At 42.7% G+C, this 27971-nt stretch overlaps 2 protein-coding genes across 43 annotated transcripts in view; both read left to right on the top strand.

Annotated features, from left to right (window-relative positions):
* NR1H3 (nuclear receptor subfamily 1 group H member 3) overlaps nt 1–22675 on the top strand; it is a 31734-nt gene extending 9059 nt beyond the window's left edge. Inside the window, exons 1-10 of one of the 6 annotated variants that reach the window (XM_079952097.1) lie at nt 174–1259; nt 7949–8044; nt 10872–11100; nt 12606–12872; nt 13631–13839; nt 14694–14873; nt 15739–15838; nt 16649–16762; nt 18190–18284; nt 20045–22675. In XM_079952097.1, coding sequence (XP_079808223.1) covers nt 10959–11100; nt 12606–12872; nt 13631–13839; nt 14694–14873; nt 15739–15838; nt 16649–16762; nt 18190–18284; nt 20045–20191 — 1254 coding nt within the window. In that variant the 5' untranslated portion in view covers nt 174–1259; nt 7949–8044; nt 10872–10958 and the 3' untranslated portion in view covers nt 20192–22675. Of the gene's footprint in view, nt 1–173; nt 1260–4780; nt 6100–6149; nt 6532–7948; nt 8045–10871; nt 11101–12605; nt 12873–13630; nt 13840–14693; nt 14874–15738; nt 15839–16648; nt 16763–18189; nt 18285–20044 lie in introns of those variants that run through there. The other 5 variants (XM_079952096.1, XM_079952095.1, XM_079952098.1 and 2 more) reach the window with 5 other exon arrangements.
* A 397-nt stretch (nt 22676–23072) lies between these two features.
* Nucleotides 23073–27971, top strand: part of MADD (MAP kinase activating death domain) — an 86178-nt gene continuing 81279 nt past the window's right edge. For 36 of the 37 annotated variants that reach the window (XM_079950486.1, XM_079950485.1, XM_079950480.1 and 33 more), the window contains exon 1: nt 23073–23195. The gene's annotated coding sequence lies outside the window, so the exon portion shown is untranslated. Of the gene's footprint in view, nt 23196–23292; nt 23440–27971 lie in introns of those variants that run through there. The other variant, XM_079950468.1, reaches the window with a different exon arrangement.

The raw sequence follows: 27971 nt of genomic DNA, 5'->3' as shown, positions 1-27971 counted from the left end.
TTATTATACCCATTGGTCACTTTATAAAAGCGAAGGTCTCAAAAATGATTTAACAAGATAAACTGTGTAGAAATGAAAACAAACACCAGGGGGAAAAAATGTAAGATACAAAATGTCCGTCCTAAAATTCATTCTTCTGTCATGGGTGCATCCAAGTCTTGGAGACCAGCCAGCCAGAAGCAATCTGCCCAGGCTATGGCAGTTTTCTAGAGTGCATTCCCCTAAACCCAGCAAGAAAATAACATAAAAGGGCCCAAGAGTTGGTTGGAAGTGGTATTTAGCAAGGGTGGGGAACCTCAGACCCAGAGGCCACATGTGACCCTCCAAGTCTCCCTGTCTGGCTCTCCTGCAACACCCCTCTCCTATAACATGCCGGTTACTGGCCCTGCTTTTAGCTTTCCTTAAATGTTTTGCCTGTTGGGAATGTGTCCTTGAAGCCTGATAATATCTCTTCCTTGCCTGGATGGAGGATAGAGAGGTGTGCGTCTTAGTGTTCGTAGAAACTAGCTTTCTGTACAGAGGTAAAATTTACCACAGTTGCTCCACCCTCTTTTGCCTGAGCGCCCACCCACTACTGTCATGTGGCCCCAGGAAGGTTTACCAGAAGGGAGTGTGGTTCTGGGGCTGAAGAAGGTTCCCTGCCCCTGGTGTATGGGGTTTTGCAATATTAAGGGCAGTGGAAGCAGAAGGCATGGAGAACACATAGAGATGGAGGGAAAGCAATATGGAGAGGGGACATAGGGGTCCTGCAGTGTCAGGAAGAAGGTCTAAAGGGTCTGGCCAGCTAAAGATTGTGGATGTCTGGCCTCCCAGGGATCTCTGGTAGTTGTGGAGCAGGAAGAGTTTTGTTGACAGGTGCAGCTGTTCCTGACCCTTGTGACACCGTAGGAAGACACTTCTGCTGCTGCATGTGACCCTGTATTACAAACATTAAAATCACTTAGAACCCCCTTTAGGTCAGGAATAACAATGTTGACTGAAGTTGGGTGATGAAGCCAGTATCTCGCCCTCAGACGAGCTTACAGTTGGAGCCTGTGCAACAAAATAAGAGGCAGTCAAGCTCACGTGCTGGCAGTTGTGGTTGTGCCACATTTTGGCTCCTGAGGTGGATCACAAAATAGCTCCCACCTCCCTGCCAAGGAAGAAGCAGTGAATGAAGATCTGTATCAGGAACAAGCAGCAAAGAAATATCTGCATCGGGATCTGTTGCTCCCATGGATCCTGCCGCCTGAGGCAGTTGCCTCACCTTGCCTCTGCAGGCAAGTAAGCCATCCACCACCAGCACTGGCTGTGATTCAGGGAGCTCCTGTCTGAGAAACAGCCAGAAAGATTACGTAAGAACAATCCCTTCTTTTCCCTCTCTTTCTGTCCATTGGAGGACAAAGTAAATCCTGCAGGCAGAGAGGGGAGGAAATACTGTCAGTTCTAGGATCTGCTTGTGACTGTGTACACACAATACCTTTAAAGCACCTGTGAAACACATTTCCCTCCTAAGAAAATTCTGAGTACTGTAGTTTGTTAATGGAGATCTGTGAGAGGTAAACTCCAGTTTCCAGAATTATTTGAGGGGAGAAATGTGATATGAATGTGCTTTGAAGGTGTAGTAGTATATATGCAGCTTCTATCTACTATAAAATTACCAATTTTCACCTCTCTTTTAGCTCCTTTGAGTTTCTGCCCAAGACACCTATGCAGTGAGAGGCAGAAGAGGAGATGACCCATTGATTCAAAGAGTCACAATCAGCAGGTTTTTGTTTAAGGATGAGGTGAAAAGAACAAAATGATGGTTCTGGATTACTGCTGTAACATGGATTGCTTTTACTGGGGGGAGGGGAGTGTTTTCAGACAAAAGGTGTCTTTCAGCTTCTGTGAATCTCCTGTCATGTTCAGCCAGGGAAAAGTTGACTTTTGTGTTCTGTGAAACAACTGAAAGAATGGCACTGAAATTTGCTTCAATCTTTTCTTCCTGATGGAATTTAGCTAGGAACTTGGCTGCTGTTGTTATTTTTATAGGCCTCAGATCTGCATAGCCGTTTGCAAAGTACAAGTTGAAAGATCCTTGCCCCACAGAACTTAAAATCTAAAATTCAACACGGGAAACAACATAGGAAGAGGAAGCAGGAGTAAATGGAGAACTTCCTTCCTTCCTTCCTTCCTTCCTTCCTTCCTTCCTTCCTTCCTTCTCTTCAAGAATAAAAATCGCCCCAAGGCTGTTTGCATAAAATACAACAATAAAACTCAATGGGAAAACTCAATGGGAAACATCTCAACTAAACAATCCCATTTTATTAAAACTAGCAATTAAAAAATAACAACATGCAAATATTTCAGTTGCATGTGCAATGTGTAAGTGAAAAATTAGCTGTTCAATAAGCCACAAATGGAACCTTCTGCAGCAGGATATAATGAATAGAATTTGGTAGTTATCTGGCTGTTGGTTCTCATCTCTGTGTTAGGAAGTATGTTTTTCATTTATTCCTAGAGAAGACTTCCTAGCTTTTTAAAGAAAGATTACTGTTAAGGCTGCAACCCTGTGCACTCTCAATTGTGGGTAAGCACAACTGAATTAAGTGGAATTTCCTTCTGAGTAAATATGCATAGTGTTTGACTGCGTATCTGTTAGGAAATGAACAAAAATGTTGTTAATCATGTACAGTTCTTCCTAACTTTACTCCCACTTCCCCCTTGAAATTATCTGTAACCTTGAAGCTTCCTTTCTTTAAATAGGATTCCTAATGTTTATCCAGTGACAGCTCTGCAGCAAATTATTTGGTTTCTATTAAAACCTTGGTGTGTTTCAAGTAGAAACCCTTTTATCAAGGGGTTAGCTACTAAAATGTTTCCATTTTGCTTTGCATCTCTTAGTCTAGGTCAGGGGTCAGCAACATTTTTCAGCTGTGGGCCGGTCCACCATCCCTCAGACCATGTGGTGGACTATATTTTGGGGAAAAAATAATGAATTCCTATGCCCCACAAATAACCCAGAGATGCATTTTAAATAAAAGCACACATTCTACTCATGTAAAAACACGCTGATTCCCTGACCGTCCATAGGCTGGATTGAGAAGGCGATTGGGCCGCATCTGGCCCCCGGGCCTTAGGTTGCCTACCCCTGGTCTAGGTGTAGGGAACCAGAGGCCCTCTAAATGTTGCTGGACTACAGTTCCCATCATCCTTGGAGGTGACATCCAGCAACATCTCAAGAGACACAGGTCACATTTTCAAGGAATACCATAAGAAGTAGCTGCCTTGTGGGATCAATGTTAAATGTCTCCTATGGGTGGCAGCTGCTTCCAAGTGGCAGGTATTTGCAGTGGCGAGGAGAAAATGGTCCGTTCCGTGCAGTGAGCTGCTGAACATTCATTCCTTGCTGCAAAGAGCAAGCAGCCGTGAAGAGCAGTAGAGCAGCATAGGTGCAGTGTCTGTTTCATGTGCATAGGACATCATCCCTAACGGTAACATTTTATTAAAAATGTGAATAAGGCTAACGTGTGGCATTGGAGCAGCCTTAAAAAAATTGTAATAATACTTTTAAAAGTACTTTCCCCAAAACCCCAGAATTGCTTCTGTTGGGGATAATTCAGACTGAAATTCCCAGGTGTCAAAAAAAGGGTTATTTATGTATGCCACTATAGCGGTCCGTGTTTTGTTAGCCCCAAAATGGAAAACGAGCGAGGTCTCAGCTAACTAAGAATGCCAACTTAAGCTGACAGAATATGTGCATCTTGCAGATCTAACATACAGAATAAGAGAACAAGAAGAAGAAATGTTTAGAGAAGATTGAAAAATATTTATTGAATATATGGGGGGGATTGTGTACACTTGAAAACGTTGGTAGCATTTAGCAGTAAGATAAATTCAACAGTGTAAATACGTTTTGATGGTTGTAATGGAATACTGAATAGTTTGGTTTATGCAGGGATTTAAGATATGCAAAATGAACCATGGAAAGAGAAGAATGGAAGTCATTGATATTTTAAGGATGTTTAAATGAGTATTTTAAATTGTAAAACAGAAAATTTATAAAATTTATATATATAATGTTTGTGTGTGTGATAATAATAATAATAATAATAATAATAATAATAAGTTGCTGAATTTTGAATTAGAAATGAAGCAAAGCTCTAAGTTTTGAGAGATGAACAATTGAAGCAATTAATAGTGCAACACGTGAAAATGAGTTCCTGCATGGAATGCACTATGATTTTAATGGGGTCAGAATCTTTTTCTACAGAATACTTGTTAAATACTTTTTATAATTTGTCCTGAGTCTGTTAGGATGGGGAACTCTTTCAAGCTAGGGGATTCAGAGACAGCCTCCGTTCCAGCTTTGCATGCTATACAATGGTACCTCGGGTTACATACGCTTCAGGTTACATACACTTCAGGTTACAGACTCCGCTACCCCAGAAATATTACCTCGGGTTAAGAACTTTGCTTCAGGATGAGAACAGAAATCGTGCTCTGGCGGTGCAGCAGCAGCAGGAGGCCCCATTAGCTAAAGTGGTGCTTCAGGTTAAGAACAGTTTCAGGTTAAGAACGGACCTCCAGAACGAATTAAGTACTTAACCCGAGGTTCCACTGTATAGAGGATGTTTGGGAGATTCATAGAATCAGTGTTTCCAGTTAACTTCTCTCCCCAGTATTCTACCACCTCAAGTTTGGGTCACAAATATTTAAAAGTAGTACATTGCTACTTCTGAATAGTTAGAGGGTGGTGGATTAGAACAGTTCCAACAAACTTTGAGAAAAAATGGGTACTGGGGGGGGGGGGAGATCAAGAGGAACAAATTGAGAGAGCCCTGTGAGAACATTTAGCTTCCCTATGGTAGATACTCAAAAGGAAGTGAGGAAGTCTTTTAGGAAGCTTGTGAAAATTTTTGCTGGGTGGCATAAAAATAAGAGAAATTGTCCAGAGCAAAATGTCATGGTGGCACCAGCCTGTTACGTACAAGAAAATGTGTGTGACTATGTCTTCTGTTATACATCCTTAACCTCATATTTTCCTCCATTAGCATTCATTCACCTCTGCTAGTAGCACCTCAGTAATTACTATGGCTGGCCAATATATCGATATATCATCCAAAACCGATTTGAAGGCCATATCATGCCCTCAGTTGCAGTGGAGGACCATTGTCTCATTGGCAGTGTTGAAATAAGCAGTTAATTCAGTTGGCTTCGGTACACAGAGTGGAGGAAGAAGCCATCTTGTTCTTTGCATTAGGCCGCAAAATGCCTTTGGCCAGTCCTGTCTTACAGTCCTGTTAGGATTGCTTCCATCAGTGCAAGAGATTCTTAGACCAGCGGGAGCAGAGGAATGAAGTGCAGCAGAGGAATGCTGGCTGAGACAAGACTAGCCTGTGGGGAGCTTTTCTATGGGGAAAGGCAAAATCCAGGGCCAAATTGCACAAACTCCATTGCATTTTACTTTTCTCCCTGACAGTCTTATCTAAAGTTGAAAAGCAGCTTTTAAAAACGAAGGACGGGTGGAAGACTGTCCTGCACAGCAAAAAGAGACATGGGAGCTATTTACTTTTCTCTTTTGTGCTATTTTTTCCAGTCGGGGAAGCCCAGTATAAGCTGTTTTTCTCCTTATGGGGGTGGGGAACAAATGGGGGCCTGTTCTTTTCCACCTGTGTGATGAAAAGCAGCTGGGAGGCAAATTTATGGCATGGGGAACAGCCCAAAGGGAATGAACGGCTTATCAATCAATCAATCAATCATTTTATTTTTATGCCACCTTTCCAAAGTTAAAACCATGCTCAAGGCAGCTTAACAACATATAAAAAATTACATAACTGCAAACAGTAGTCATAAACAATAAACACAACACAACAAACAAAGCTGATGCTCTGCTCAAGACTGTAGTCTCCTATAGAGCTCTTCCGGTTAACACAAAACATCAGAGAGGAGATTATATATGGCTGCTTGTTAACTTGTCATTTGGCCCTTAAGAGAATTGGCTATGAGAACAAATCCCAAGCCCGTACTGAAATGGAATAATGAAGGAATAGAGCCAACTCTGTTCACCCCCAGCTAGCAGGGACCATGGTCAAGCATGATAGGAGCTTTAGTCCAGCAACATTTGAGGAGCCACAGGTTAGCTACTCACGAACATAACCTTTACTCTGAAGGGAAGGAGAGTCATTTTGTGGCTAGGGGTGTGGATGGTGGCCACAGGATGAAACATCTTGGGTTGTTTGGTAGCACCATGTTCCTGAAGTGACAAAATTTGCTGTACTTAGGACTTTTGCTCTCTGAGTTGTTCCGCTGTTTCTAGGCGGGGTTGGGGCTGGTGCCAACATAACTTGGAAGTACTTGGCGCCTGATCTGAGACACAAATGTGACCACAGACTAAGGGATATATGCTTCCCTCAGCCTTTCACCTACTTACTTCCCCATGGGGCTATGCTGTTCCTTCTAGTTGCACTTTGGAGAGGAAGGCTTTATAACATTCTGTACATTTTGCCTCTGGGGCTGGCACTGTCAACAACTTGTCAAGGCAGTGGTCACCAACTTTCCAGTTTACAGGTACTCTTAATGCAACATTACTGAACTGCAGTAAATGTAATTAAATTAAATCTGATTGCTGCAAATGTACATTGAGCTTTACATATTTTAACTGGATTCCAATAATATTTTTTAGCAAAAAGCTGGTGGAATTCTCAACAGCAGGGTGGGGGGAGCATTAGTGTTCTTACTCTATTGTTCTCAGTGTGACAGGTTGCATCTCTTGGTAGGACCTGGCAATTCTCCTGTAGGATGAGCCAACTGCTGCCATCTGAGATCTGCGCCCAAGTGAGAGACTTGAGAGATCCTGATTTGTCCTTGTTAGGCAGATAGATGAGATGAAAATGGTTTGAATCTTCTGCAAGCTTTTTGACCCCTGCAATAGGGTGTATGCTGTTGTTGTTGACAAAGTTATTCATAATTCAGAATAAAAGAATCATACTTAAGGGCTGTTCTATATCCAGATGTGCTGATTTTAAACCCATTACTGGCCAGCCTAAAAAAGCAAAACAAATCCTTACTGTTCATTTGATTTGACTCTGAGAATTGCAGATTTCAGGCAAAGTAAACAGTAAAACATTTTAGTTAGGCATTGGTCTCTGTTCTGAATGCTTTAAATTTTAAAATTAATTGTATATTTTCATTTTCAGTGTATGTTAGACTAGTCTAACTCTGGTCATTGTTTTATAGATAAAAATATGAAAAGGGATCTGTAATATGGATCCTATAACTCAAGAACAACCTTACACAAGCTGGTACCCTCCAGGCATTTTGGACTACAATTCCCATCAGCCCCAACCTCCATGGCTGTGCTGACTAGGACTGATGGGAATTATAGTCCAAAACATCTGAAGGCCACCAGGCTAAGCAAAGCTGCTCCAGCAATATAGCCATTTATTATTATTTTTGCATTGCCTTCTCATCTCTGTGAGCTGGATTTTCAGTGTACAGTGGTACCTCGGGTTAAATACTTAATTCGTTCCGGAGGTCTGTACTTAACCTGAAACGATTCTTAACCTGAAGCACCACTTTAGCTAATGGGGCCGTCCTGCTGCTGCCGCGCTGCTGGAGCCCGATTTCTGTTCTTATCCTGAAGCAAAGTTCTTAACCTGAAACACTATTTCTGGGTTAGCAGAGTCTGTAACCTGAAGCATATGTAACCTGAAGCGTATGTAACCCGAGGTACCACTGTACTCTGTTTCTGAACAAGCAAGAACATTGTACAGGTTTTGCATTGGTTTATTGCCCATTACGGCCTCACTGTCAGGCTGCACATTAGATCTGCCAGCACCATGCCACACATCTCTGCACTGAAGAAGTATCATGCTACAAGTGCATGGAACACAGGGGATGTGGGGTGCTAAATAACATTTGATTTTTTTCTCCTTATTTCACAACAGTGCCTTCCAATTGAAGTAACAAATACCTCTTGTTTCAGATACGACAGCTGCAGAGCACTCCAAATATTGGAAATTTGGGGCTGGCAACCGTAGATACGCACGAACAAACTGCAACTGCTTGTGGATCCACAAAGGTAAAATGAGAATGCAGCATTTTGCAAAAAAATTAAGTACTCTACCCAGTGCTTTTTTTCTAGGTGCCAGTACTCACCATGAAGTTGTTACAGTAAGTGTCACACTTTTTAACAACGTAAAAAGAGGTGCTGGTACTGCATACACTTACTGCATATACTTACTGCATAACCTCCTTTAAAAAAGCACTGTTCCTTGGAATTGTACACAGTTTTCTCTGCGGCAGCAAAAAGACATTCTAGCTTAGTCCAATCGCAGACCCAGTGTATCCTTTAAGAAGGCTGCAGCTGCTTCTTAGTCACCTCTTCAGACATAAAGAATTGTGCAGATCCTCTCAGGTGTTTAGGTCAGCAGAAGGGACCCCAAAGGGAAGAATTTTAATTTACCTCTCACAGAGGAAGTCACTTGGCCATTGCTCTCCAAAGTACAGTATTGACAGGCATTTGAGGTTGATTGAGCAGCTATGAACTAGGCAGGAAAGTGAATCGGACTGGACTGGCTTAAAGTAAAGGTACCCCTGCCCGTACAGGCCAGTCGTGTCCGACTCTAGGGTTGTGCGCCCATCTTACTTAAGAGGCCGGGGGCCAGCGCTGTCCGGAGACACTTCCGGGTCACGTGGCCAGCGTGACGAAGCTGCTCTGGCGAACCGGCACCAGCGCAGCACACGGAAACGCCGTTTACCTTCCCGCTATAAAGCGGTACCTATTTATCTACTTGCACTTAGGGGTGCTTTCGAACTGCTAGGTGGGCAGGAGCTGGGACCGAAGACGGGAGCTCACCCTGCCGCGGGGATTCGAACCGCCAACCATGCGATCGGTAAGCCCTAGGCGCTGAAGTTTTACCCACAGCGCCACCCGCGTCCCCTGGACTGGCTTACAGACGGAAATAAACCAAATGAGATTTATTAGCACTCAAAATGGAATTTGGACACTTTTAAAATGAAGGTCAGAAATGTCAGGTCTGCTGCCATAAGCCAGACTAACCACATCATTTGGGCAAGAATCCCTCTTTCAACCTGTGTTCGGGGCTGTGAAAATGCAGTGGACTATCTACAGCCTCAGAGACTTTTTACATCTTTCCCAAGTCAGTCAAGGACTTGAAGCCCTCATGGTGCCAAAAACTGCCCTTGTGGGTTAAAATGACAATTTAGCAGTAAGTTTCTCTTTGACTGTTTGACTTGGCCTTCTTGGTTGATTGATGACATGTCAGTTTTGAAATCTCCCTAGGCAAGCGTCTTTGCCCTTCTCTTTGGCTCCAGTTGTCTGCCCCTCCTCCGTGTTTACTGGAACATATTAGTTTGCCCCAAAGTTGCTTAATTTCTGTGCTGATGCCAGCAGAAGACCAAATTATGTGGTTCAGATTTTTAGGTGCAGAAATTAAAATCTTTCCCTATTTTAATATATCTAGTATCTATATTTTATTCCAGCAGGACTTTGGGAACTGACTGTTTTTAAATGGAAGGGCTTTAATAGTGCCATCCTGGTTTTATTATCTGTATTTTAATAGATTTGTTTTATTAACATTGTTTTAATTCTATTAGAGTTTAATGACTGTTAAACCATTATCTTTTATATGTTTTTAGCTTTTTGGATTTCCCCCCTGTGTTTTAATTTGTGTAGGAATACAAATAAATATAATGAGGGCTTTTTTTCAGCTGGAATTCTAAGAGAACGAGGGAGAAAGTCATGGTGTGTCCTGGCATCTCTTTTTCTAGAAAAATAGCACTGAATATAATACAGTCAAACCTCGGAACTCAAATGTAATCTGTTCCGGAAGACCATTCAAGTTCCAAAATGTTCAAGTTCCAAAGCGCGGCTTCCAATTGGTTGCAAGAGCTTCTTGCACTCAAGTGGAAGCCATGTCGGACGTTCGAGTTCCGAGGAACGTTTGAAAACTGGAACACCTACGTCCAGGTTTTCGGAGTTTGGGAACTGAAACATTCAGCAATGGAGCTGCTTGAGTTTCAAGGTTTAATAATAATAATAATAATAATAATAATAATAATACTTCTTTTACAATCTGGGAGGCCTTTCTTTAAAATAGGGATGTTTTGGTTAAATGATTCACAAAAAACTTTTCACATTGGATCTCTGAAGCAAGCACACAGGGCCTCTTGAGACTCAGTTAATGACCAGAAGGCCAGTTTGCTTCACTGGACAGAACTGGACTCGAAACAATGATTTTATTTAACATTCTGTGCCCATCAAGGCTTATTTTAATTACTTTTCAGGGAGATAAGATATCTCACAATCTTTGTCTAACCAATTCTGTTCTTCAGTTATTCACCTTACTTGCTGTTTCAGAAGCCTCCATGAAAATGAAACTGTCATACACTGGAAGCTTGCCTGACTCCTTTGCTTTTTCACTTTATACCATCTGGTTAAATTTGCCTTCCTTCGATGGTCTTTTTATTAGCAGCATTGATTTACACTGTTTTAATCACCAGCTTTAGTGTCTCTTTTAATTCTGACCAGTTTATTATCGTTCTAGTATTGTTGTTTTTTTAAAGAGAATTTATTGTTAGCTGCCTTGAGCGCCATATTTCTAGGGGAAAGTGGAATATAAATTATGCCACTCAATAATATGTAAAATAATCAAACTGAACAGAACAAAAAAGTAGTTTGAGAAATCAGATGTCAAAGGAGGCAAATCACCTTTTAAATCAGATGCCTCCTATTTGAAAGCAGGGAGATGGCAATTGTGAAGGAACAGCTATTAGAGTGGGTGGCAGTCTTGGCTGGTACTGTTGCACAGGAACAGTGTAAAAATGTCTAGCTGGTATCTCTGGTAATTGTGTTTTGTTTTTCTTCTGCTTCCACTTTCCTTCAGGGCCTTCTCCATTTTGTGAGGATATTGTAACACTGGATTCAAATGTCTTAAGCTTCGCTATAACCATGCTTTAGAGACAAGAAGGAGATGAGGAGCCCCACAAGGGCAACCATCATGGGTCCTACACAGCTCGTGGCACAGAATCATGGGAAGAAGGCATGTGCTTTTGGCATGGAGGAGAAAGGGTTTGCACTTTTCCATGGCTCAGAGATTCCACCTGAGCACATAGGTGAGACCCAGACCCTTGTTTCAGCCACTCAGTGCAAATGCTTTGAGCGGAGTTTAGACTTGAAATTTATATATTACACCAAACAGGGTGACAGACAGAAGTAGTGGAATTAATCTGCCCTGGACCACCTCAGATTGACAGTGTGTGTATGTCATTTCTTTAAATGCTTCCTCGCAATTTTTGTTTTAAGTGCACAACTCCCTGCAGGAAGAAGAGAAAAGAAGATGGAGAGAAAAGTTTAGCCGTGAATAGGGCCTACTCTTGAGTAAATACACTCTTTGTGTCTAGGTTTGAGAAAGTGATGGGTGAACTGTGGGAGGCAGAAAGAGAGAGAAGCTGGAGATATGCTCGTTCCCCATTTACTTCTTTTTTGTTGTTTCAAAAGCCTGCATTAACAGTTTGCCCAGAGAAACAAGAACAGAAAAAATGTGTGCAGCATAGGAAGCATAGGGTGGAATTCAATGTTACACTATTACGAGCGTTTCATCTGCACAAAATTTCAGCTTCCTAGATCGAACAAGCCCTTGTCTCCTTCCCTCACACACTCTTCTGGGGGGTTCTCCGACCCCATTCCCAGGCAATTTCAGGGCAGACAGGGAAGGAAGGTGGGGGGGATATTTTGTGCAAGTAGAAGTCCTTGCTCAAGGCTTCTGCTGACAGGATTCCTTAGGTGAATCCCACCCAATGTATTTCTCAGCCATTCATAAAAGCTATAGCTGACTTCAGCTAAGGAGGAAGGAGCAATGCTGCCCTCTGGTGACTGGTCCACAGAAAAAAACTCTGAACCGCGTTAGGAGAGCAAACCTTTTAGTGTAAAGTGTAGTTAGTGTAAAATTCCAACCTATTTTGCCCTTCCTCACACTCCACACTTAGCTCAGGGACCCTCAGAGCCTTAAGACTGTATGACGTTAACTGTCAGGTTCTGGCAAGTCCTTTATTCCTGAAAGAGGAAGTTCAGGATGCTTCTTGTCACAAGGGTTTGTTTGCATGCTTATACAGTCATACCTTGTTTTGCGACCAGTATCTGTTCTGGAGCCCTGGCCGCTAGCTGAAAAGGACACAGGGCAAAGCGCCGTGTCTGCGTATGCATGAGTGGCAAACCCGGAAGTAACCCGTTCCCGTACTTCCAGGTTTGCCGCAGATGTTCGCCGGAATGGATGCTAGACAAGGTGGACGTTCGTGGAAGTATTACACATATTTTTTAATTGTTATGTTTCATTGTTTGAATTGACTCTGAGAAATATTAGTGTAACCCCATGGCTCTAGAACTGTGTGAGAAAGACTTGGCTAAACTAGAGGAGGAAGAATCTGCACCTGCTTTCGGCCTAGGCCCTTATGTGCTTTTATTGGACTGAGATGTGGAGTTTGAGGTTTATCTGTGCTCAGCCTTTTGCGTGGAAGCACTGCTATAATTTACCTTACGAGGCATGGTCTTCCTTTGTTTTCTGGATGAAATCTTACAGCCTCTCTTTCCCCACCCCTTTCATCCTTATCTGTGTTTACAGAAACGCCCCCTCTGAAACGGAAGAAGGGGCCAGCCCCCAAGATGCTTGGCAACGAGGTGTGCAGAGTGTGTGGTGACAAGGCCTCAGGCTTCCACTACAATGTCCTCAGCTGCGAGGGCTGCAAAGGCTTTTTCCGACGCAGCGTCATCAAGGGTGCCCAGTATGTTTGCAAGAATGGCGGCAGGTGTGAGATGGACATGTACATGCGGCGAAAGTGTCAGGAGTGCCGGTTGCGCAAATGCCACGAGGCAGGCATGCGAGAGCAATGTAGGTGACAAGAGCAGGGATATGAGGCCAGAGAATTTGTAAGAGCAATAAGGTGCTCCTTATTGCAGTATTCCATCTTATGCATAAAAAAAAATCAGTGACTATGTGTTAATAGAATCTGGTGTATGCTCAGAAAAAGTGTGAAATTGTATAATAATATTTGCTTAAGTTGAAAATATAATATTCCAATTTTCACTGAGTTCAGAGGGTGGTATTCAACCAAGTTTTATTCAGAGACCAATTAAAACAAACAGGACTAAGTTAGGTCCATTGGGCAAGTTAAAAGATGGGCAATCTCAAGCAGAGTGAGGGGATGAGCAGGTAATTGCAAGGAAATCTGAAGAGGGATAGATATATGAAGGGCACATTAAGTGTAGCCTTTAAATGCCTTTAGGCAGCTGTACATACACAATGGGGGGGGGGAAGTCTTTCACAGCCATGAGATCTAGAAAGTTGTATTTAAAGGGGTGGGGAGGAGAGAGCAGAAAGTCTGAGGAGACCTGATTTTGCCCTTCAAATAGGCTGCTTGTATAGGAGCCATATGAATAAAAGGTGAGTTTGTCAGTATAGGGCAAGCTGATGAGGTGGATGCCAGCCCCAAATGTGGAGTTGCCACCTAGGAAACAATAAACGTTGAGACACTTTGCTTCCATCCTTCAGCATTGCGTAGGTGTCCAAAGCTTTCACTAATTTAGTGATTGTGTACTTTGTGTAACCAGCTGTCCCCTCACTGCTCCCTTTCTGTGCTGCACTTTTAGGTGTTCTCTCTGAAGAACAAATCCAGCTGAAGAAGTTGAAGAAGCAGGAAGACGATCAGTCTCGGATGGTAGTTGTGCGCCAGAGCTCATTATCCCCCCCAAACACCCCTCCTAAAATGACACCGGAGCAGCTTGGCATGATAGAAAAGCTTGTGGCAGCTCAGCAGCAGTGTAATCAGCGCTCCTTCACAGACAGGCTCAAAGTGACGGTAAAAGCACAGTTTAGGTGGGGCTCTGAGCTAGAGGGAGAAAACAGACCTCGCCTACCTTCAGTAAAGCTCCCCTCTGAATAACTTAAGTTGGCACATTCATCAAATTTTATGTAGGGGTGGGGGGGATATCCCATATGCAACAGGGATAGTGTCATTTTCTGATACAGTCGTACCTCGGCTCCCATACACCTTGGGAGTCGAACGTTCCGGCTCCCAAACGATCGAAAACCAGAAGTGAGTGTTCCAGTTTTTGAATGTTCTTTTGGAAGCCGAACGTCTGAGGGGGCTTCCATGGCTTCCAATTGGCTGCAGGAGCTTCATGAAGCCAATCAGAAGCCGAGCTTTGGAAGTCAACCATTTTGGAAGTTGAACGGACTTCCAGAGTGGATTCTGTTTGACCTCCGAGGTACGACTGTACTTCTCATTGATTCCTGAATTGCAGAGGGCTGGACTAGATGACCCTTGGATCCTTTCCAACTCTATGATTCTCATGGATCCCAAAGCGTCCTGCATATCCCAGGCATTAAGGCCCAAGCTTGTAGACCCCGGGAGGAGCTTGTTTTCACCTTAGAGCCGATGGGGTCAGAATGCTGATGCCCAATGGAATTGTGGACTTAAGGTGCTGACCATGGATCATGTAGCTTTTGGGGTTCTGGAATAACTAGCCATAGACTGCTGAACAGGAAAGAATACTGGGGCTGCTTGGATTGGGTCTATATAAGAGATATGAGGTGATGTAGAAGAAGAGGGATATTTCTCATTCATTTCAGGATACTTTTTGCTTTTCCCTTCCAACCTTTATCAGTCTCTTTCTTCCTTTTCTCCCCATGGCTTTCCCACGAAAACTTCAGCCGTGGCCTCAGATTTCAGATCCTCTTCACCGCGAAGCACGGCAGCAGCGTTTTGCTCATTTTACGGAGCTGGCAATCATTTCTGTACAGGAGATTGTGGACTTTGCAAAGCAGTTGCCAGGTTTCCTGGAGCTCACCAGGGAAGATCAGATTGCACTTCTGAAGACATCTACAATAGAGGTAAGACCTACACCCTACCGCTCTCCACAGAAGGAATGGCAGCTGTCACTGCAGTCATAAACAATGGTGACACATGGCTGGTGAAAGCTTGTCAGGGCAGGGCGGAATGTGCCCAGCCAATGTGCCGCCCTACAGACTCCCGCACTGCCCAGCAAGCCCCCATTGTGCCCCACGGCCCCCACCCCACCGATGCCTAGCTACGCTACTGGCATCTGCCCCCAATTGAATGGCAGGCACCTCGATTGCCACTGCAAGAAGAGGCAGCTACAGGGGACCACTTTCGCAGGTGTTCCTATTGAGGTGGATGGGTTTGGTGTCATACCCATTTCCTGTAACAATGGCATTAAAGAGTGAGTAAAATTGATTAATCAAATGTAGGAATTGCTCACCAAATTGTAATTTTGATAATAAACATTTTTAAAATGCTCAGGAGCGTTTTAAAGTCTTCATGTGAAACCTGGTTCTTTGCTGAGACAATACTCTTCTACAGCAGCTCATTTGGAGCTGTCCATGGTCCTGGTTGCTGTTTACTGGAACCTACCATGACCAAATTAGTAGTAAATTGATTTGTCTTGAGCTGACCGACTTTGACCTGACCTACTTAACTGGACCCAATTTACTGTAACCTGACCTGCCTTGTTGTAATTTCACCTACTTAACTGGACCTGACTTTTGCCTGCCTTTTCCCTTGCAGGCCACAAATCTTGACATAGTAAGAAAAGGAGCAGGTCTGAAAATTCCCTTCTATGAGCACTTAATAAGATCCATGCCACTGTGTACTATCTTACTGAGGCTTATTGGTGCAGGGTTGTGTCCTGCTAGTTTATTGCCAGATGTTTAATGACTTCTGTTTTCTACATTTAAGGTGATGCTGTTGGAGACATCTCGGCGCTACAATCCAGAAACAGAATGCATCACTTTTTTGAAGGACTTGAGTTATAATCGGGATGACTTTGCCAAAGCTGGTGAGCTAAACACAGTTTAGAGTATCAAGGAGATCTTTTTTCTTCTTCACTGTGGGCAGCTTTTTTTTAATGCTGAAAAAAAACAAAGTCCAGACTCTGCTCCAACAGAAGTTATTAAGTGCTCTATCTTGGCATTTTTACTCTCAGCTGCACCTTTTAATATGGAAGTTTCCACTATGGTTCATTCTGTTCTGCTTTTGGAATTCCCAAATGATTCCAGTGGGGTTTGATTTCTCTTGTACTTGAAAATATATTTTTTTTAGGCTGAAAGGGCTCCGTTTCACTAATTTATTTATTGATTTAGTTATCTAATAACATTTATGTACCACTTGATGGTTAAAAACCTCAAAGCAATTTACAAGAAGATAAAACAAGAAAATCAATAAAAAATTACAACTGTACTTTAAAACATACAAACATTAAAATACAAAAGTTAGGACTCCTAGTGGTACAGCAATAAAACCGTTAGCACATTTGCAAAGCGAAGCGGGGTCCGGTATGGTTTCAAATGGGATGGAGAACCACTTGGGGGTTAGACTACATGACTCTTGGGTCCGTTCCAACTCTACAATTCTATGACTCTACTAAAATTAAAATTAAGCAGGACTGGCTAGCTTTTACAGTTATTCTAATTGGAACTAGTGTCACAGTGTCAGGAATATAAAGTAGCAACTACTGAACAAAAACATGGGAAATAATAGAGCACCATTAAGATTCAAAATACCTTCAATTTTTTAAAACATTTTTTTTTTGCATTACATTAAAGCAATGTCGACTTTTAACTTCCTCCTTGCTGTCTTTCCCCCCCAGGCCTTCAGTTTGAGTTCATCAATCCCATCTTTGGATTTTCAAAGGGAATGAATGAACTGCAACTCAATGATGCTGAATATGCACTTTTAATTGCTATCAGCATTTTTTCTGCAGGTAATAAACTTGGGAGCTCATGTTGCTGAATCAAAAAAATAAGAGTTTGTATATGGGAGCTTAATACAATTTTCTTACGAAGAAACACATAGATATAGCATAGAATAAGATTCTAATGATGATGCTGAAGGAGAATTTGTGCTGTGAATTAATGTTCTGGATCATCTGTCTTTGAAACATACCGAGAACCAGATGGAAGTCTTGACTTATATAACTTGTCAACCTCCTGAGTCTCTGAGAGCAGGAGTAACTCAAGAAAGAGTCCACTGTGACAATATGATAGAAAAACAACCCACTTAATATAATTGTTCTCATGGGGACTATACATCTGTTCCTGAAAGAGGGTTGAGAAGTAAAAGATGCTCGTAAAGCCTCTGATGAAATATAGGGAGTGCGGAAGACATAGTAATCACTTTATGGCTTGGGAGTATTCCTATTTCTTGGGTATCTAGTGCAATAGCCTCCAGATGTTGTTGAATTATAACTCCCATAGCTGCTGATCACTGGCTGATGGGAGTTGTAGTCCAACAGCATTTGGAGGGAACTATGCTGGTGACTCTTGTCCTATATCATGGTGAGGGCAGGGAAGTAAGTCATCTTGACATGGATGTGTGAAGTGGCTTAGCTTTGGTTCACTTTTTGGAGTTACAGAATTTGGCCCATTGATTCTGTGCCCACCCCCAAGACCCAAACACCTAAGCCCCAGTTGTGTGAAGGTGTATGGAAATATATGAGTTGGGTGAGGATGTCACAGTGAAATTGCTTCTCCTGTTTTGTTTTCTGGATGCTTTGATACAGAGAAAAGTATTGCTGCAAGTAATTAAAAAAAAATCTAACCAAAGCTCAGCAGTTCTCCTCATTGTTAAACATAATTTAAAGCAGGGTTAGGCAACCTTTGGCTGTGCAGATGGTGCCAAACTACATTTCCCTTCAACCCCATAGCTCCATGGCCATTAGTCAAAACCGATGAGAGTTATGATCCAAAAACATCTGGAGGGTCAGAGCCCCCCTCTCCATGTTTCACTGAACTTCAGAATGTTCAAAGTCCTTCATATATATTATCTCAATCTTTTCAGCTCTTGGGTTTTATTTTCTATTGATATTTTAGTTTTGTTACGATGAAATAAAACTTGCTGCTACAACAACAATAACCTTATAAGGTAGAGGCAGCCTAGCTCACAACATTTGCTTCTTCCATTGACACTGGTGGGAGTTAAATACTTAATGAACATGAATAAAACCCAGCAGGTGTGAGAAAATGGTTCACGTGACTGGAACCTGTGCATGTCTAAGCTGTAGGGCGCATGGACAGTTGTGGAGCCGGACTTTGGGAAGGGGCTTGGTGGATTTGAGTATTTGGATTTTAGCCTCAGTCTGACTAGTCTGCATTCAGCTGCCTATGAACCTTTTGTCTTGCTTATTGGCAGACCGGCCAAACGTTCAAGACCAGACCCTGGTGGAAAGGTTGCAGCATACCTACGTAGAAGCCCTTCATTCTTACATTTGCATCCACAGACCAAACGTAAGTGTCTGGCTGAGTTCTGAGAATGATTGTATTGCCAAAAATATGTGTGCAGAATAATATTGTGATTAAAGTACTCGGGTTTTTTTTAAGTTGTATTGATTGGTCTTTTGGACTGCATGTCCAAATGATTCTGTTTGCATAGGAATCTGTCTTATCGTGAATCAGACCATTGTTTGTCTAATTCAGTAATAATAATAATAATAATAATAATAATAATAATAATACTCTGACTAGCAGCTGCTCTGCAAACTCACAGGCAAACATCTCTCCCAGCCCTGTTAGCTGAAATCCTTTTATCTGGAGATGCCAAGAATTGCACCTGTGACTTTCTGTATGTAGTGCTGCTATTGCTATTCCTTTCCTGCTATCTAATATTTATTAAAAGAAACAGAGACGGGGCAAACAATAGGGCTTACTCAAAGAGTTCCCCTTTCTTTAAGAGCTTGAGGACAGAAAGCAAATATGTACTGGAGATGCTTTCAGCTCCATTGTCACAGTAAGCCACCTCCTCCTCATCAGTAATTATTTATACCCTACCAATCTGGTTGGGTTTCCCCAGCCACTCTGGGCGACTCCCAATAGAATACTAAAAACACAATAAAACATCAAATATTAAAAACTTCCCTAAACAGAGTTGCCTTCAGATGTCTTCTAAAAGTCAGATGGTTGTTTATTTCCTTGACATCTGATGGGAGGGCGCTCCACAGGGCAGGCTCCACTGCCAAGAAGGCCCTCTGCCTTTTCAGCCACCATATGCTTCTGCTTTCTATAACAAGTTAATCTTTACATGTGCAGAAAATGAAGGTGGCCTAAAGGAACTGTAGATTAGGAGATGCAGCTACTGCACATTCTGTGACAGCTTAGACTCCTGTAGAGATGGGCAATCCTATATACATTATGCAGCCTTGTACAACCTCTATCTGCCTCCTGTTTATATGGAACTACCCATAGTCAGTTACCTTTGCTAGCACTGTCAACAGCTCCTCAAGATCTTGGGGAACCTTCCCTATGTGGAGCTGTCCAGCTGTCTTTTAGGCCAGGGGTGCAGTGGCCTTCCAGATGTTGCTGGACTAAAATTCCCATCATTCTTGGCTATTGACCATGCTGACATGGGCTCATGGGCATCCAACAACATCTGGAAGGTCCACAAGGTAGACATTCTTGTTTTGGGAGATAATACAATTCTGATTCTGAACTGTAGTTGCTGGGGGATGGGGAGAGAGAATTGATTGAAATGTGCTGCTTGAAGGCCTGGAAGCTAACACAAGTCTTGAACAGGATTTTTAGCGCACAGAACATAATACTGTTTCTTGTCCAAGCCTCCTAGTACACAATATAATTGCTCCTAGTTCTATATTCTCAGCTTTCTGCCCTGTAGTCCTTTGATTTTTGCTTTGTCATTTAACTCCCCAGTTCTTGATGGTACCATTTCCCCCTCCCCCCCAAAAAACCAAACCCAAATACTAAGATTTAAATTCATTATCCATGATTTGCATAATTTGTTCTGAGCAAGGAGCTTGGGGTTCTTTGGCACAGTGCATTGCAATCTATGAGGTTGCCGAGTCATTTTACAATTGAACTGATTGGCATAGGCTTAGATTTAACATTATTAATTAGGCTGATATCTAAAATGCCTTGAAGTATTATTACCATGGGAGCAAGTCATTAGTAGTCCTGCTTTGCTAATGAGAAGTTGAGACTGAAGTAGAATTTTGGCTCTGACTGATACCATTGTCCTTTTGCATATGACCTTGCAGGATCATCTAATGTTCCCACGGATGTTAATGAAACTGGTCAGTCTTCGGACTCTAAGTAGCGTCCATTCTGAACAGGTGTTTGCTCTTCGGCTACAGGACAAGAAGCTGCCACCCCTTCTTTCAGAGATCTGGGATGTCAATGAATGACTGCACTGTCCCCGTGCACCAGCTAGCTGAAGCAACCCCATCCTTGACTGTTGCTAACCAGAAGCTGTCCTCCCCTCTCCAAAACACTGGAGCTCAGTGCAGAGGGCTATGGTCTTGTGGTTTCTTTGTTCTGAAACAATGCAGAAGGCAATTGAGATGGACCAGTTAATGATTGAGCCTTTGATTTTAATGCCTTCCAGAAATGGAACAACTGAAACACCTCAACGTAGTAGAGATGACGAACCCACCCTAATAATTTCTCCAGTGGCTCTCCTTCTTCAGGCACTTATCCTGTGTTTAATTTCAAGGACCTGTCATACACCCCCACCCCCCCACCCACCCCCCACCCCCCTCAGGGTTTCAGAGGCATGCCCCCATTATGTATCCAGTTTGTTTAGTTTACTGGGAGTTGTCTGGACTCAATATTCTAAATACATTTTCTCATCCATAGATGTTTCTGGCAATCTCGAGTAGTTTTTGGTTCTTGACGGATTTCCCCCCCTCAGAAACCTGTAACCATAATGCAATTTTGTTGACTTTTTCAAAGGGGCTCTGAAGGTTGGAAGGTTAGCTGTATCATAAGAAAACTCAGTGATATTTCCTTTCCCAACTCCTATCCCCGCCCCTCAAATACCACCACTGGTATTTTAGGGCCATTCATGTGTATATCAAAAATGCACAGGGAGCCATGCCCAATAACCAATCCCTGCTATGCAGCTGCTTCTAATGTGAAGGTGTACATCACATGTACACACTACATGCATTTGTGCAGCCCCATCCTGTATATGGATACTAAAAAGTAAGTCCTGCTGAGTTCAGGGTGGCTTGCATTCACTTGATTACACATAGGACTGCAGTCTCAATGAGCAATCTGTGAAGTGGCCCTTATAAAGTTTGTGAACTTGCAGATTAGCACAGCTTCAACATGGGACACATCTTACCTGTAGAATCTGCACTGAGCAGCATGCTTGCTTTATAACTATCAACCCTCTCGCCCGCAGTCAGGCATGGTCTTGGCATAGTGGAGATCAGTGCTGTCCCTTGCCATACTGTTTCTGTGTAGATACCATTTGTTGCACCTGTATTCCTTTTGGGTTTCATAAACATGAAAACATGACAAATGATTTCGTAGAAGGTTGTGTCTATATGAACATGCCTAGTTCATTATTTTTTGGCTTGCGGGGAATGCATATTGTGCCAGGTGGATCAGAGGAACATTCCAAGGACACAAATCCAAGAGATTTGTGTGGTTAGCTCGGGATGCCAGCTGTATGTTCTGTCATGTCTTGTACTACTCCTTCAGTCATGTGGACAGGAAAGATCTGCATGGGAAGGTATCTCTACGCCTGGACTCCAGAGATCAAGAATGTTCCCTGTCCTTTTGAGCTATTTGTATGAGCTTACAGTGGGTGTGTATGTATGTTGTAATAGTATCAAACATTACTTGGGTATCTGTGTAATGTGGGTACTGATGTCTATTTTTCTCAGAGAAGAGACACTTTGAAACAGGCAATTTGGAACAGAATTGGTAGAGTGGTGCTTAACCCTTATCCTTCCCACTGATTTTCAGCTGCAACTCCCTTCCCTACCAGCCATTTCCTCTATAGAGTTCCAGACATAATGTTTATAAGGGTAAGTTACATATGTCTTTGGACCCCATGTGGAAAGAAAAGCAACTGGAGAACTGTTGCAGCAAAAAATGACAGGTATTCAAAGAGTTAAGAACTTTCTCCCCTCCAACCTGGTTCTTCACTCCAAATTTGTCTTACAAAACAATATTTTCCTCTGCTGCCATAAGATATCTTCAGGAAGAAAAATAAGTTTGCATGTGTGATCCAAGTTTACACTGAAAAAAGAAAGGGGCCTGAATCTATTTTGAGGTCTATGTTTATAATCCTTCCTTCTCGTCTTTGAACATGTCAAGTTTTTATCTAAGGACTTTCCTTTAAGGTTGATACCCATTATAAATATGGTAGTTGAATGTTTTCAGCCTGGTCCTATGCAGAGTTAGGCACACCCAATCAATGTGCTTAAGCATACCTAAGTTTGCATAGAGGATTAACTTACTTGAAGAAAAACACCCATCCTTCTGTTTCCTAGAAGAAACAAATTGATGCCGGGAATTAAATCTGCGATTCCCTGGCACTGCAGTAGTATGTGCTTCCTTTGTTGGGATTTAAATTGCTTGCCCTGCAACCATCCTAAGAGCCTGGGCCCATGAACCAATGTGATTGTTGACTGTAGCAAGTGCCATACCTATGGTGTCGGCCTTGTGTCTGTTTTGCACTTGAGGTTGGTCTCTTTCCACTGGCCTTCACTCACTCTATAAAGCACTTGTAACAATTTGTAAAATCTGTTTTTTATATATATAACTTTGCTGTTGCAATATCCTTTACGTTTAATTCTGTATTTTTGACTGTTTGCAAAATGCTAATGTTTATGCAAAAAATTAAAACTAATACATAATGTTCACTGTTGGTAAACGACCATTGTTAAATGTGCACATCTTTGGGTAGCGGGTTTGTGCTTTTGGGGGGGAGGAGAACATGTGGCATCTCCTTTGGATTGAAATGGTTCTTTGGTTGCCCTGCGTGCTCATTATAACGCCTCTTTCAACAGCCCTTGTCCCACACAGTGGGGTGGGGGTGGGGAGTTTGTTGCTTAACGCGGCTCCTGCCCGCTTTTCGACCCCCTCCTGCAGGGCCCAGGGCCCGGCCGGGGCCCCCGGCGCTCTCAAGGCCCTCAGCAGCGAGCGACTCCGCAGCGCCTCTTCCCGCCGCTTTCGGGTCTCGCGCCGCTTTCCCTCGTTCCGTTCCGCCCCGCCCTCCCCCTGCGAGCGGCTGAATGGTTTGGCTCTCCCACCTCCCGCTCCCCGCCCTCCTCCGGCTTGTTGGTTCGCTCCTCCCCGGGCTGTTGATGCGGAACTGGAGCCAGGCGGCTTTAAAGCTGGGGCTGAGCTGAGCTGCGCGGTGCGCGACGAGGAGGAGGCGGCCTCGTCTGACAGGTAAAGGCGAGCAGGCCTGGCGCTAACGGCTGGGAAGCGGATAATGGGGCGCCGCCCGGCCTCCTGTCTGTGACATATGCGGGGCTGAGAGGCGGCGAGGGTTTGTGGGGAAGGCAGAGGAGGCGCGCTCGCTTGCGTCGGGGCGGCGGCGAAGAGAGAACCGGACCTGCTGGCTGAGGCGGCGGCGGCGGCGGGATACGCAGCCAGTGGCGGCTGGGCTGAGGGGCTGCTCGGTGGAGAGCAGGTGGGCGCGCGGAGCTCGCGTGGGCCGGGAGGGGAGGACGGAGGAGTGCGCGGGTGTTGGAGGGCAGCAGGCACAGCTGGGGGGCTCGGAACGGAAAGGCGTTCGGGTAGGGGGTGCCGACGGCTGACGCAGAGAAGGTGGTGTGTGTGTGTGGGGGGGGGGAGAGAAGTATTGGCAGGCGCTGGATGAGGCGCAGCCGCATGGGGAGGGGGGAGGGGAGCTGCCGGGGGGGGGCAGGGAGGGATAAAGGGATAAAGCTTAAGGGGCATTAGCGGGATGCAGCAGGTACTGTGCCTGTGTGTGTTTATGTGCGTATAAATGGGTTTAGGAGGGCAGGTACTGGAGCAGTGTACAGTGGTACCTCGTGTTACATACGCTTCAGGTTACAGACGCTTCTGGTTACAGACTCCGCTAACCCAGAAATATTACCTCGGGTTAAGAACTTTGCTTCAGGATGAGAACAGAAATCGCACGGCGGCAGCAGGAGGCCCCATTAGCTAAAGTGGTACCTCAAGTTAAGAACAGTTTCAGGTTAAGAACTGACCTCCAGAACGAATTAAGTACTTAACCTGAGGTACCACTGTATGTGTGTACTCTCTCTGTGTGTGTGTACACACACACACACACACACACAAAAAAACAACAACACAGGATGTGTGTGTTTATGTGCGTATAGATGGGTTTAGGAGGGCAACTGCCTGATGTTGGTGTGATTTGTGTGGCTTACGCCCCCCTCTCATCCCTCCTCTGGGCTGAGCTTGCAACGCGAAGATGCCCCGTCCTTGCTCTGTGGATCCATCTCTCCTGTCCTTGGGGGATGCGATACGGTTGCAGCTTCTCTTCTGGACTCGCTCCGGGTGGATGCTTGTCCAAGGTCACGAGAGAGAGATAGAGGGAAGAGATAAAATGCAGTTTGCGGCTCTCGTTGCTGTGACCAACTCAGCAGAGATATTCTTCGGCCCAACAACACCCGCGGAGGGGTCGTATGTCGTCCCCAAGGCCGCGGGGGTCGGCTTACATTCCACACGGAAATGAAGAGTCTGTCTTTGCCGTCTGTGCCTTGCAAAATAAGGTGTTGGGAGATCGATCTTGCTTGCTTCTGACTTGCATTTTTGGGGGTCGAGTTTGGCCAGCTGGAAAATTACAGCATCTATTAAGGGACTGTGGTTTTTGAAGCAGCTGGCCTCCCAGTGTTGAAACAATCTGAAAGAGGAGAATGTGTGCTTTAAAGAACTAAGAGTTGTGTGGTGACACATTGTAAGTTCAACTAATAGAGTAGCATCTATTCTGTACACATGAGCTCCTCAGATAGATTTCATTTTCCTGGTGATCATTTCTGCAATGCTTTTGGGCCCAAAGCACCCCAAAGTGGTGAACAACATTAACACATATTACAAAAGAAATACACAATAAAAGTAACATACTGTAGATCAATCAAAACAATATAAAATAGGATCAAATTTAATTTAAGAATACCATTTATCTGTTAGGATCTGATCATCACTAGGTGTGATGCCTTGGAGGTGGCAGAAACTGTCCATTCTTCATGGTTTCTTTGCAGAAGCAAGGAACTCATCAGAACCATCTAGTTGGCATTTCCCCCCTTACACAGCATGTTATTTATGTGTTTCTTATGTACAGTGAATAGTTATTGTCTTTAGTTATCCATATCTGATGGAGCCATTCACTTATAGACTCTCAGTACTGTATTTCTGACTAGAATAATGCACCCCCATCAAGTGTCTCCTTTTGTATGATAAAATGTTTGTGTGTTCTTGAAAACAAATACATTTAGGCTGTATATTAAACATGATGGGAATGTTGATAGGAAATTCTGCCAAGGATTTGCTTGCTGATGTTGCTGAGATCTTTAAAGCATATTTATTTAGATTTCTGTCCCATCTGTCTACTCGACATAAAGTGAATGACAGCATTTGTGAAAGACAGGCCAGAGCAGACAAAACTCTACCCCCTACTGGCTTAAGGACATTTTCACATGTTAGCCTTGGTAGTTTTTGTAATTGTAACACAAATGCAAAATACAACACTGGTTAAAATATTCAATTTTTAAAATTTGTATTGTGTTTATTGTGTATGTAAAATAGTTCACCAAGAGGCCCTGTAGTATGTAAAAATATTCTGAGACTTCGGTCATGTGTCAAAAACATTCTAACAGCACAATCCTCAACATGTCTACTGGGAAGCAAGCTTTATTGAATTCAGTGGAGTTTACTGCTTTGCTTTGCTGCATGATTTGTCATTTTCAATATCTGCTGGAGCTCTTTCACCAAGAGAGTATTTACCCCAATCTTGCATCTAGGCATCTGGGGAATTCTCATTTTATCCTTTTAAACCAATTACAAACAAACATTAAAAACAAACATGGATTACTGCCTAAAGTGATTTGTATTTGACTTTCATACAAGAAGCTTAAATGGTTGTTCTTTGTCTCCTGTGAAAGAAATAATACTTGAAAACCTCAAGTACACCTTTTAGTGTGCTATGTGAAAATAATCTAGGATCCTTAGGCTTTTGTGAGTCTCGAAGAGAAGTTCTATGGCTGTTGGACAGTTGCTGAGAAAATTCCTATAGATGCCCTTGCTAGAGCACTGGACTGAGAGTAATTTAAGGTATAGAAGGACAAAATAAAAACCTGAATTCTGCCTGCAAGAATTAACGGCTAGCACTGGAGCCCAGCGCTTACACTAACATTCTTATTAGTTCAGTTCGTATGCCAGTTTCCCACATAAATGCATCCCAAAAATGTGGCTTGCAATGCAACCATAAAACTACCTATCAATACCTCATTACAGTAAGCAGTGTAATACATATTTTGATAATTCAAAATGAATAATTTATTTTGATAGAGCCAACATTATGCCACCTAAAATTCATTATAAAATAATACCAATCATTGGAAAAACATCAAGTGATACTTATTTATGATAAAATATATAAACCAGAGTCAGATAGGATATGATGATTTTCCAGGGTAGTCAGGTGTTAATACTTATGTTCTTAATACTTTGTAGAGTGGTTGACATATTCTAAATCACCTTTGTTACCTTTGTTAATAGAGAAGTTGTATCAATGCTTCCGTTACTACCTGGAACTAGTAACAGGCATTTAATGTATAATTAATAATTTGTTAATGGTGTGTGTATGTGACTTCATTCTAATAAAGGAATTCATTGGTGGAATTTATTAAGATAAGGTAATAAGTAGCTTAGGAGTGGCTTTTCATGGATTGGCTATACTATTGTACAAATATGCACTGTGTTGTTGGATCAGAGCACTTGGCCCACTTTAGTATCTGGCCATCCACACCTTAGTTTCTCTGCAGCCTAATAATAACAGATCTGCATTTATACAGCAACTACCATTCTGTATCAGGAAACCTATCTCCCCACCCACTCCAGCTAAAAAAGTTTTGTTGGCATTAGTTTATTTCCCTAGTCCAGCTGGCAGTTGTTTTCATCATATGTATGTTTTATAGGTTATATTCTATGTAAATATGTTATATTAATGTCACGAGGAATTGCACAAAGCTTAGATAAATCACATAGAGAAATGCACAAACCTACCTTACAAATCAGGTAGAAAATGTCTGTCGCAGTATCTAAAATGTGATTTCTGTAGAGCCATGGGGTAGAGAAACAGACAAGCATAAGCAGTACAAGGATAAACAAGCTTGGCGTACACATGGCTGCCATGAATCCCAAGTATGGGGTATGCTTGGACATTTCCAAACTGTTTTGTACTTTACTAATATTTATTTGGAACATTTGTATATATTCAAAATGGTATGGTTTTGACTCATGCAAACAGTTCCTGGTTGTGTCTTTGCGAGTTTCTAATTAAATAAACTTTGTCACATATGTTAAGTTCCTACTATAGGCATTTTTCTTCTTCTTCAGTGGGGAAATGTCAGAATAGCAAGGCAAAACTGAGAAAATAACTCCAATGTATTATGATTGATTCGTCTTCTCAGAGATGTAATTAAAAAGTGATGTTTTATCTGTTTTACATAGTATTTTCCCTTTTCTCTTTGGTTACAAGTTTGAATAGGCTAATCTCTTGATTCCCAGTACTTTGAAGAAAAATGCTATGTATATTTGTACATAAAGAAAACAGTTTCCCCTCTCCCCCATCATACTTTTATTAAATATTTTTGGTATTCAGCTGCTTTTATAAAATTTCTTCTTGTTTGCTAAGTTTTTATTAAAATTTGGGTGGGGTATAAATAATATATTATTGTTATTATAACTTATGACAAAAATTACTTAAACATAAAGCAAAATATTGAAAAAAGCAAAACACTAAATCATATGTAACATCAGACCCAGCAGGAGAAGGCAAAAAAAAAACACAATTACAGTGGTACCTCTGTTTACGAACTTAATTCATTCCGGAGGTCCATTCTTAACCCAAAGCTGTTCTTAACCTGAGGTGCGCTTTCGCTAATGGGGCCTCCTGCTTCTACTGCCGCACGACTTCCATTTGCAATTTGGGGCAAAGTTTGCTACCAGGAG

This window comes from Podarcis cretensis (assembly GCF_951804945.1).
Source record: "Podarcis cretensis genome assembly, chromosome: 1".
Classification (NCBI taxonomy): domain Eukaryota; kingdom Metazoa; phylum Chordata; class Lepidosauria; order Squamata; family Lacertidae; genus Podarcis; species Podarcis cretensis.
Note: the sequence above shows the minus strand (reverse complement) of the source record. Positions and strands in the feature narration are given on the sequence as shown.